The sequence below is a fragment of the Propithecus coquereli genome, unplaced genomic scaffold (genome assembly GCF_000956105.1).
Source record: "Propithecus coquereli isolate 6110/MARCELLA unplaced genomic scaffold, Pcoq_1.0 Scaffold51, whole genome shotgun sequence".
Taxonomy (NCBI): Eukaryota; Metazoa; Chordata; class Mammalia; order Primates; family Indriidae; genus Propithecus; species Propithecus coquereli.
The window spans coordinates 3,524,292-3,535,851 of record NW_012150952.1 but is presented as its reverse complement, the minus strand read 5'-3'; the positions used below and the strand labels follow the sequence as shown (position 1 = coordinate 3,535,851).

At 35.6% G+C, this 11,560-nt stretch overlaps 1 protein-coding gene across 1 annotated transcript in view; it reads left to right on the top strand.

Moving 5' to 3' along the window:
• CCDC178 (coiled-coil domain containing 178) overlaps positions 1–11,560 on the top strand; it is a 466,106-nt gene that overhangs the window by 147,276 nt on the left and 307,270 nt on the right. Inside the window, 3 exon segments of the mRNA XM_012656574.1 lie at positions 7,513–7,575; positions 8,738–8,899; positions 10,439–10,552. Of these exon segments, the coding sequence (XP_012512028.1) occupies positions 7,513–7,575; positions 8,738–8,899; positions 10,439–10,552 (339 nt within the window).

Genomic DNA, 11,560 nt, shown 5'->3' with positions numbered 1-11,560 from the left:
ATAGCTACTCTGTGCCACTAATTTAGCCCAGCCCACAGTTATTTGAACAAATCTCAAATTCTGCCTTAAGATTTTAATTTTTAAAGTGTCTTTTTCTTCCTTTCTTGATCTCAAACCTTATATAATGAGTTCTGCAACTTTCTTCTTAGTGCCCCTCTGTCACTGGAAAGCAAACTGATGCTATTTCTTTGATTCTGAGCTCAGATGTGTTTCTATTTAATGTTTACTCCCCTTTCCCCCTTGAACTTGGGTTTTCCGGCACATAGCTTTGCTCCATCCATTCTCTCCTGTTTAGCTTTTTGTCCTAGTACAGAAGTCTCTTCCAGCTGAGTAGCTCTCTGCTGCCACCTTCTGGTTAGTGACTGCTAAAACCAGGCTGCAGGTCAAAGGTGATTTGTTTTAAAATGAGTTTCCAGCAGGTGAAATGCTGTCATTCCCTTTGCCCTCGGCTGCTTCCAAGCTCTTCAAAGTGATCTTTTGGTTTCTCTTTCATTTTCTCCTCAACCATAATTGAGTAGTTATGATGAAGACACCTTATGGCCTGCGAAGCTTAAAATATTTACTATTTAGCCCTTTCTAGAGAAAGTTTGCCAACCCCTGCTCTAAAGAATGCAGAAATAGCACATGTTAGGCAGCAGCCACTGCCTGGAGGGCGGAGAGAAAGTACCCAAAGAAGTAATATGTGCAGAAGAGGCCACCCTCTTAAAACAGTGGATTTGGAACTATGAGGCAATAATTAGATAACAGACACAAATATATAATCCACAAGCAAATTTTTCTAATTTAATGGGTTGGTATATGTAACTGAGCACCATGCATTGCATTTATCTGTTATAACTTTTGAGTCTCCTTTAATCTTAAAGAGTGTCCTATATTTTAAAAAATTTTGATTCTTTATTACATTGACACATTTTTAAGAGTCCAGGACATTTATTTTGAAGAATTTCTCTCAATATGGATTTCTATTTTTGTGTGTTCATGATTAGATTCAGGTTAAACACTTTTGGGAGAAATATGAAATAATTATAATAGTTATAATATTATAACACTGTATCAAAAAGCATATGATATACGTTTGTCTCCTTATTATTGATGTAAAGTTTGGTCATTTGGTTAAAGTTGTGGCCGACAGATTTATCCATTTCCCCATTGTAATTAGCAAAAATAATCAATTGAGAAATAATTTAAGAATACGCAACAATTTTTTCCCAACAAATTTTCACTCATGGTCTAAGCATCTATTAGTGATTCTTAGTTGAATCCATTATTGGAACAGTTGTGAAGTGGCAATTTTTCTGGGCTTTAATTTCCTTTAATGAATTGGCAACTTGAAGAACTCAAAGGCCTGGCACAAGCTGGGCCTTAGGCCACATTTCTGGAGAAGGCAGTCTTCCTTCAGTTTTTATTCAGGTACTTATACTTTTAGAATTGTTGCGTACAATCCTAATCAGTACCAACCTCCCTGCTTTTCCTACCACCTCTCCCATTTCCCCACATCTGAGGAAAAACATCTCATAGGCCTTCTTGTACCATCCATCCCCAAGATGCTATTTATGAAGGAAAATCTATGTGATTCTGACATGGTAATGAGCCCCGAGTTTCTTATTATGTAAAAAGATTATTTTTAAAAATCATATATTTGAGTTTGAAAGAACCTGAAACTTTTACAGTTTAATTCTCCAACCTAGAGACCAAAAGCAAATCATAAATCAATTTTTTCAATAAATCGTTCATTCAGCAAATATTATGCAACAGACACAGTATTGGAAGCTGAAGAGATAGAGGAGGGAGCTTACAGTAAGTCTTCACTTGACTTTGTCAATACGTTCTTGGAAACCACGACTTTAAGTGAAACAACATATGATGAAACCAATTTTACCGTAGGCTCATTGATACAAACAAGAGTCAAGTTCCTACGGCACATTTCTGGTCACAAAAACATCAGCAAATTTCTAAATAAAGACTCAAAACTCTTCCAGTAATAAATATTGAAATAAATGTGAGCTATACATACACTTAAGAACGTTTAGTAAAAACAAGTAAGGTAATAATTTACCCAATTATTCCAGTTCAGGATCGTGGGTGGCTGGAGCCTCTCCCAGCAGCTCAGGGCACCAGGGAGGAACCAGCCATGGTCAGGTCGCTGTCCCATGGCTGGGCGCACTCACGCACACCCCTACACTCACTCACACTGGGACCATGTACACTCGCCAATGAACCTGACATGCACATCTTTGGGATGTGGAAGGAAACCAGAGTACCCGGAGAAAACCCACACAGAAACGAAGAACTGGCACAAGCTGTGTGCAAATTCCACACAGACTGTGGCTCTGGTGGAGAATTGATTTTTTTTCCCTCATCAACGTTATAACAAAATGACTTTGAACGAAATTATGTTATTCAAGGACCTGCTGTACTGTATTGTGCTGTAGTGTGTGTCCAAGCTATAGTATCATGGAATCCTGGGTCCTAAACCCTGTCTGAGGACTAGTCATGTGACAAATTCCATGATATCAATGACCTCAGTTTTGAAAGTGGATAACAGCATTTTCACTAAATGTTCGTGATGATGAACTTAAACACACTCAGATATACAGATGGTCTCCAACTTATAAGAGTTTGAATTATGATTTTTTGACTTTAAGATGGTGCAAAAGTGATAGATATTTAGTATAAACTACTTCAAGTACCCATAAAACTATTCTGTTTTTTATTCTCAGTATAGTATTCAAGAAATTACATGAGACATTCAACCTTTTATTATAAAACAGATTTTATGTGAGATGATTTTGTCCAACTGTAGGCTAATGTAAGAGTTCTGAGCATGTTTAAGGTAGGCTAGGCTCAGCTATGATGTTCGATAGGTTAAGTGTATTGAGTAATTTTGACTTATGGTATTTTCAACTTAGGATGAAGTTACTGGATATAACCTCATTGTAAGACTAGGAGTGCCTGTGTATACACAGGCAGCTCTTCTTTTGTACAGCACTGTGTTAACTAAAATGTGTGCCAATCTGAGCTTGTCCTCATTTTGTATAGTCCCAATATGCACAGGTTTCAGTTAACATGGAACCTTACAAAAAGAAAGGGTTGCCTGTAGGTACAAAACATTCTGGTAAAGTACTTGGGTTAGAGCAAATTCTTAAAAGTAGTACCCTTATTATTACATCAGGGAACCACCGCCCCCCCATTTTTTACAACTACTGTAGCTCTTTGTCATTCTCCAGCTTCTCTTTCTGAACATTTTCAATGATGGTGCGATCAGTATTTCACTGAGCAGACCACACTCTAGTTCTTGTGTTAATTCTACCTCCTGATAATTTGTACTCATTTAATCCTGGTTCTGCTATCAGCGGCTACATAATTCATGTCGCATAATTCAAAGGTGACATCTCCCAGAGCTAATAAATTTTCTAGAAGATTCCATTTCAGAACCCTGTATGGCGTCACTAGCAGAATGGCATCTCTTTCACCCAAAGTCTCAGTTTTAGTCTTCAATCTCTTGGATGAGTGGTTGAGTTACAGAATTCAGAGGTATCCCAGTTGCTTGAAAGCTTCATGGTAAGGGAGGCCCTGCAAGGAGAAGGGTCCATGAGAGTCAGGAGTCTGTACACTAAATATACCTATTCCTTTGAGGGGTCCTAAGATCTAGGTGTCACTGAGATGCTCTCAGTCAGATGTATAAATTAGCATCCTGGTTTCATCACCTGCCAGCTTTGTATGTTTGGGCAATTTACGTAATCTGTCTCAGTTTTTCTAGATACGAAAGGGATGATAATTGTTATTTTACAGACTTTGTTGTGAAGTTAAAACAAGATAATTTTACACAGTAGGCATATAATATATTTTAGCCATCATTATTATTAGGAGTACAAATGGTTGTTTCATCATTGAGGGGACTCATGGCATTTATACTATTTGGTAGATGAAATTGCTCCGATTCCCTTTCAAGAATCAGTTAAGTCACTTTGCTTAAGATCATTCCCCTTTCTGGGGCAGCTCACATCCAAGTATTGGTAACTATGAGAGGATAGCCTTGCCATCTTGGGGCAACTTGGGGCAAAACTGAAGGTCTCTTCTTGCCCCATGGCTCCCCGTGAGGTTGGCAGAGGTAGTTGTTGGGACTGTATCTCAGCTCATCTTATTGCTCTGCCAGATCCTGCTTCATTCGTCTCCAGTTCACAGGGGCTGATCCTAAGTGTGCTTCTTAATAAGTACCCTGCACACTAAACTCTACTCCAGAATCAACTTTAGAGGGAACACCACCTGTGACAATAGGATGTGAAAACAAATCAGTTTCTCATCCAGATGTTACACTCTATGGCCTAAGATCTTTGAGCAGAGCTCTCCTTAAATCAGTTATTCGTGTACTCTATGGTGCTTTGAAGTCTTAGTGACTTGGTAGTTCTAGGAAGTGTCCAGCTTCTGGGCATTTTGCCAGAGCCTTGGCAGCCAATCATATTTTAAGTAAAGAGGATAGCATCATAGGAAGGCCTTGACCATCTGCCTGGAAACTCTCTCTGTGGCCTTGTGTCTGATGTAAGTATGACATTGGCAACCCAATCAGTGACAAATACTCTCTGTCCTGGTGACGGTCGTTTGACCCTGCTGTCTGGGTCGTAGAGGTCTGGGAGCAGGGCAGAAGACAGAGCTTAGGAAAAGTTCTCCGAGGTGCTAGAGAGAAGTTCCAAATGTTTTCCCTATGAAGAGCACAGATTTGTCCATTGGTAACAGGTTTTTTATAGATAACACAGATCTCAAATGCACTTTTTTTCCTTTTCAAAGAAATACAATTGTTTTAATCTTGCAGTTTCAGACTCTTGTCTACTGTATTATAATTTTTCATACACTGCCTACAGAAATTTTTAGCCTTGCATCCATAAGTCTCTTTTGTACAATATTAATTTATCTAAGTTAAGAGTCTTGAAGTAATTTCAACAATGGATTGTTCTCTCACTAGTTGACAATTAAAAAAACTTCAAAGAATGAATATATGGGTAAATATTAAAGAAACACAAACTGATCAATTCATATGGCAGCCAGAGTGATTTTTTTTAGAACACATACTTTGATTAACATTTCTCACTACTTTTCTTATTATGCCTAAAAGATTCTGCATAATCTGTAGTTGTTTATTTGTTCAGCTTCACACCATTCACCACCCTCTCTCTCCAACATACAGAAACACAACATATGCACAAATACACACACATACTCATTTTTCAATTATTAATAGTTTTAGATAAAGATCAAATGTAGCACTGTACTTTGGAATATGGTATAGTTTTCTTTAGTCTATGAAGGAATTTTAAATTTTGTTCCATTTTTATTAAATATATTTTTTTTTTATTTCAGCAAGTTATGGATGTACAGATGTTTAGGTTACGTGTGTTGCCCTTGGTTTCCCCCCCACCGAAGTCCGTGTTTCAAATATGTCCATCCTTCGGGTAGTGCGCATTGTCCTCCTTGTGTATACAAATACCCGTCCCCTCCTTCCTCCTCCCCCCTCCTCCCGCCGCCCTCCCCCTTCCCCAGCATCCAATAGATGTTGTTCTGATATGTGCATTTATGTGTTGATTAGTTAATACCAATTTGATGGTGAGTACGAATGGATCCCGTTCTTCTGCTCTTGTGGTGCCCCACTTTGGATAATGGGCTCAAGTTTAATCCAGGAACGTGTAAGTGGTGCTAGATCACTGTCATTTCTTATGATTGAGTAATATTCTATTGTAAACATATACCAAATTTTGAATATCCACTCATGGATTGACGGGCACTTGGGTTGTTTCCACATTCTTGAAATAGTGAATTGTGCTGCCATAAACATTGGGGTGCAGATGTCCTTATCGTAGAATGTTTTGTGCTCTTTTGGGTAGATGCCTAATAGTGCTATTGCTGGATCGAATGGTATTTCTATTTTTAGCTCTCTGAGGTATCTCCAAATTCTTTTCCACAGAGGTTGCACTAATTTGCAGTCCCACCAGCAGTGTAGAAGTGTTCCTGTCTCTCCACATCCTCACCAACATTTGTTGTTTTGTGTTTTTTTGATAGAGGCCAATCTCACCGGGATTAGGTGATACCTCATTGTGGTTTTGATTTGCATTTCTCTAATGATTAGAGATGTTGAGCATTTTTTTATATGTTTGCTGGCCATTATTCTGTCTTCTTTTGAAAAGTTTCTGTTCATTTCACTTGCCCATTTGTTGATGGGGTTGTTTGATTTTTTCTTGTTGATTTTTTTGTGTTCTAGATAGATTCTGGTTATCAGTCCTTTATCAGATGTGTAGAGAGCAAATATTTTTTCCCATTCTGTGGGCTGTCTATTCACTCTAATGATAGTTTCCTTGGCAGTGCAGAAGCTTTTTAATTTGATTAGATCCCACTTATTTATTTTTGTTGCTGCGGCTATTGCTTTGGGGGTCTTCTTCAAGAATTCCTTACCAATATTTAACAAATTGATAAAACTGCACTCTATCTGGTATCATGTTAAAAGGGGCCTCTAATTTCTTTTAAATTATCAAAATATATCATTGTATAAATTGGTTTTACATGTAGGCATATCCGTAGGTAAACTGATACATTAAAGTTATTACTTTACTTATTGCCTTGATGTTTCCTTCTTTGGAATTATTCTTTTACTTTAGGGGAGCATAATTTTGATGAGTTGCTATACCAAGTCCAGGAAGGGTTGGAGGAGAAGCCTACAGGCATGTTTCTTTATATTGTCTCTATAGGCCCTGGGCTATGATGGGGAATTCAGTAATGAAGTAGGGATATTAGAGACATTTCTGAATCTGCATTGTTCCTCTTTGCAAAGCTATACATCACTTTTGAATATGGAGGACAGGTTAAATTCAAGCCAACTCCTCTCTCAAATCAGGAATTCCTAGATGTAATTCTAAGACAGAAGGAACTTTATGAATTACTTCAAATTCTGGTTTGTGTGATAATTTAAAGCACTACTATAAACAACTTAAGACAATGTATCCAGGTAAGGAGAGAAGATCTTTCCTTTTTTTTTTTGGCTCACTGGCTTTTAAGGTGTGATTTAATTTAAAAAAAGAAAGAAAAGAAAAAGAATTGTAGCCAAATGGAGTCTGATCACATTTTGCAAATTTCACACACTTGAATGTATCTGTTATGTTTTCAAGGTTCAATATGTTGATTCTGGAAAGGAGTATGAAAAAAAAACTGATAGTTTTTTTTTTAAAAAAAGAAATTGACATCTGTCTAGTTTTTACTTTCAGATTACTTTGATTTTTTAAGTTCAGGAGTATAAAGTATAAACTGAATGGAATTGAAGTTTTGTAAACCGGGTGTTGTACCACTTGATTACTTTGCCTCAAATAACATCAGGTGTGTTTTTAATTTTATAATACTAAAATTATAATGAATGTTTTATACTTTATTACAACATAAGTAAAATGTATCTTGTGTTAGCAATTGTGCTTAAAAATATATTTTGATATTCTGTGAATAAAACTCCTGTTTTAAAACTGTGCTAACATATAGGGTAGAGAAGAATTCTTGAAAAAACTCACTCAAGGTGAAGTGGCTACTGGAATAATGATTCAGGTAATACTAATTTGGTTTCAATATTTTATTCTTCCTTTAATTTGCATTTTACTTAGCATTTTAAATTTGTCCGTAATGAGGCATCTTGTCACTATTTGGTTTGCAAGCCAGCAGTTTTCTCTCCTGAGCTGATGACAGTTGCCCTCTGTGTACAACTAGCAGTGTCCGATCATGCATAAAGAAACTGACCTCCAATACACATATCTCATTTTGTGGCTTAATGGGAATTTCTGCCAGTCTAGTAAAAGGGCAGTGAGATCTTATTCCTAAGTGTCTAACTCTTTAGTTGGCTTTGTGATGATGTCATGTTTTCTTTACTTTTAGTGTCTTTCACTTGAATTTCTTTATTTAACTCTGATAGAAAAATACACTGTGATATTTCTGTATAAAGATTTCAAAACTAAAGCATGTAAACTAGCAAAATAAACTTTAATTTTTTAATCTTTGTCTACTGCTTGCCTATCCTTTGGAACCCAGTTTGGTTTCTTGATGCATGGCATGTTTCTAAAATGCCTCCATTTCAGAAATACATGCATATTTGAAACCAGCATTGTTATTAAAAGAAAAATAAAATTAAGAGTTGAAACAGCTCACAATAGTATTATTTGGGATTATCTGCACCTCTGTTCCTGTTTGAAGCAAACCCAAATTTTGTGATTTTTTTTTTTTTTCTGTTAGGAAATTTGGCATTTGCAAATATAGCAGCAGTATTTCTCTGTTTCTATATGTTTGAAAATACCAAATTTCCTAATTTATTTCTATACATATATGCTTTATAATCTCATTGTCTTCCCAGCCCTTTTTGCTTAATATTTTCCTATTAACTTTGTGTTCCTTGCTTTTATTTGGTCTAAGATAGCAGGACTTGCATATATTCCCAGATGTGGTGTTAACTTATTGTCCTCCAATACTTATTTAAGATTGTTTAATTTTTATTGTCTATTAAAAGTTTTCTCTCATTTCTTCTAATAATAATTATTTTCCCTTTAACATACTGTTTGCTGTTTAAATATACTATATTTGTACCCATTGCTTTTTATGGTAGCATTTAGTATTAGATTTTCAAATAACCACAAAGATTACTGCCTGACACTGAATAGGGACTCAGTAAATGTTTAGGTAATTAATAACTGAATGAATTATTTAAACTCCTTGCTGGCAGAAAAAACTATATTCCATTCATGAAGCGCAGCTACTGGAGAGGCAGGAACTTATGAAACAGAAAGCCATATATGCCCTGGCACTGGCAGAATTAGAGGCACCTCTGCTTCAACTAGAAGAAGAGGCTGCAAGAATCAGAAATATCCACCAAGAACAGTCTGACGTAAGCATTTAATAAATCCAGGAATTAATTTGTAGGAATATTTAGGTTGGTAAATCATCTATGTAATTTTACATTATTATTTGGAAAATTATGATTTCACATGGGAAAAGGATGGACAAACTAAGTATTTCAGGACCACACAACTAATCTACAGTGAAACCATGTAACAAGACAATTAATGCTATTACATAGAACTTCATACTCTTAGAGTCTACTTAGGAAAAGCAGTTTCCAAATGGGTGAATAGTGACTTCTCTGGTGTGAGTGCGCACTATGGTAAACTTAATTCAAAGTCTTCACTGTTCCTTGATGAAATGCTAAAGTAGTGTTTACTTGAATATAAAATGTAAGGCATCTTGACATTTTCACCGTAAATTTTGAATGCACGTAGACGTTTAGACAGTTAGGGTGAAAAATAAAGTAAACGTTGATAAAATATTTTCGAAACTACAAGTTTATGTCAGTAACTGATATTACTAGCCCTTCCCAAAGAAAAATTTAGTAGAAAAATATGTATACATGCTGTCATTAGTCTTTGGAAGAGCTAGAGGGTGTGGCAAGAGTCATACATTTTTGCCCTCCCCTGCAGGGAGGACATACATATATTTATTTGGCAACAGGATTGTTTTCCTCTGCAAAAGATGATGTAACTTTATATTCTTAGTCTTTAATAATTTTCAAAATGCCTTTATTTTTTAAAAAAATTGTGATTGACAAAGTGTTCCAGTTATAACGGTTTATTTTGATCTTCAAAGCCTACTTATGAAATAGGCAGGAGGGAGTTTACTTATATTATAGACTTGAGAGAACTTGGGTCTAAACAGCTAGAGAAACCTATACAAGACTTTAAAGCATGTAAACAACAAATTCTGAGTAGCACTTTATTTGTGGCTTTTAATGCTGTTGTAATGCTCATGTAACAAGTACACAACCAGTACTAACACCTAGTGGGATAAATGATTTTAATAATGGCTCCCCCTTACATTAATGATGGAAATTTATTAATAGCATCAAAAGCCTCAGTGTAACTGACTGAATATGGTAATGAATTCCAGAAAAGATTAATGACTTTTGTTTCCCCTTATTTTATAATAGCCATGGTTTTAAATCTTCTTATAGTTCAGTAATCATTTTTGCTTTTATTTTATTTTAATAGTTAAAAAATTATAAGAATTAGCAATTTAGCACAAACTCTAGGGAAGAATAAGTTTTTACACACTTTTTAATAATGATTGCTAACAATTTGTACTTGGAGTTGTAATTTTGGTTAAAATGTTGTAAATATCATAATAAAAATGTATCATTTCTTTGAAATTTATTAGTTTTTGATAGATTTTTGGTTTTCTGAGGTAATGCAAATAGAATACTGGAATTTGGGATGTTGTAGTATGTTTCTATAATTCATGTGTGGGGTTCTTTCCCTTTACTTACCAAAATAAACACAGTTCTTATTAAAATAGTCATTTAGGTACTATTTGGTCTGAACCAGGATAAGTCGGTTGCAAATCCTGAACATCTTAATACTTGAATGTTTTCTAGGCGCTTAATACAATAATTGAGAAGAAAAGTTATGTTAAAAGACAGGTGGAAAAAACAAAGAAAAAATTGCAAAAAAAGGAGAAGAAAACCCGTCACGCACTAACAAAAACTGAGGTAAGAGATTTAATTTCAAAAAATTATTTTGAATTTATAATTTACTTCAATGAAAACTATTCCAGCAAGTTTAACTTTAGGCAGATGTGTCTCATTTCTAATTAGTTGCATTAAATTAACTCTGTGTATATGCAAATACGCACATGTCTTCATCTACTTTCTCTTATAATGTCTTTCCCATTGGTCTAGTCTATCAGGGCCATAGTCCCAAATCAGGATAAAATGCAAAGCAGAACTGATATTGGATTTGTGCAGAAGTCTACAGCTTTATGTTATTGCCATGTATTGCTTGGAGTTTTAAGGACACAATGAAGAAGAAGAAAAGGGAAAAAAGGGGAGAAAAAAAGAGAAAGAAGGAAGGATGGAGGAAGAAAAGGAATGAAGAGGGAAATTGCTATGGTCTGAATGTTTGTGTTCCCCCCAAATCATATATTGAAACATAATTCTCAGTGCATTGGTATTAAGAGGTGGAATGTTAGAGAGGCGATTAGGTTATTAGGGCTCCCCCTTCATCAATGGGATTAGTATCATCATAAAAGAGGCCCAGGGAAGCTTGCTCACCCCTTCTATTACATGAGGATGCAGCAAGAAGGTGCCATCCTTGAAGCTGAAAGGGATCCCTCACCAGATACCACATTTATTGGCACCTGGTTCCTGGACTTCCCAGCCACTAGAACTGTAAGAAAAAAATTTCTGTTGTTTATAAAGTCCCCATTCTAAGGTATTTTGTTATAGCAGCCTGAATGAACTTAGGCAGGAAGAAAAGAAGGAAAGATGAAAGGAAGAAAGGAGAGAAGGAAAGAGGGGAAACTGATAAAGGAGAGAAGGAGTAAAGGAAGAAGGAAAGAAGAAAAGGAAAAAAAGTTAAACTTAAAAAATAGCACGATTACACTTTTGTTTAATGCATGAAATTTTCTATTAACATGTCTACTATTTTAGCTCCAAATCATCAATCTGACATTTTTAAACTACGAAATATCACATTTAATATAAACGTGCTTGTAAACT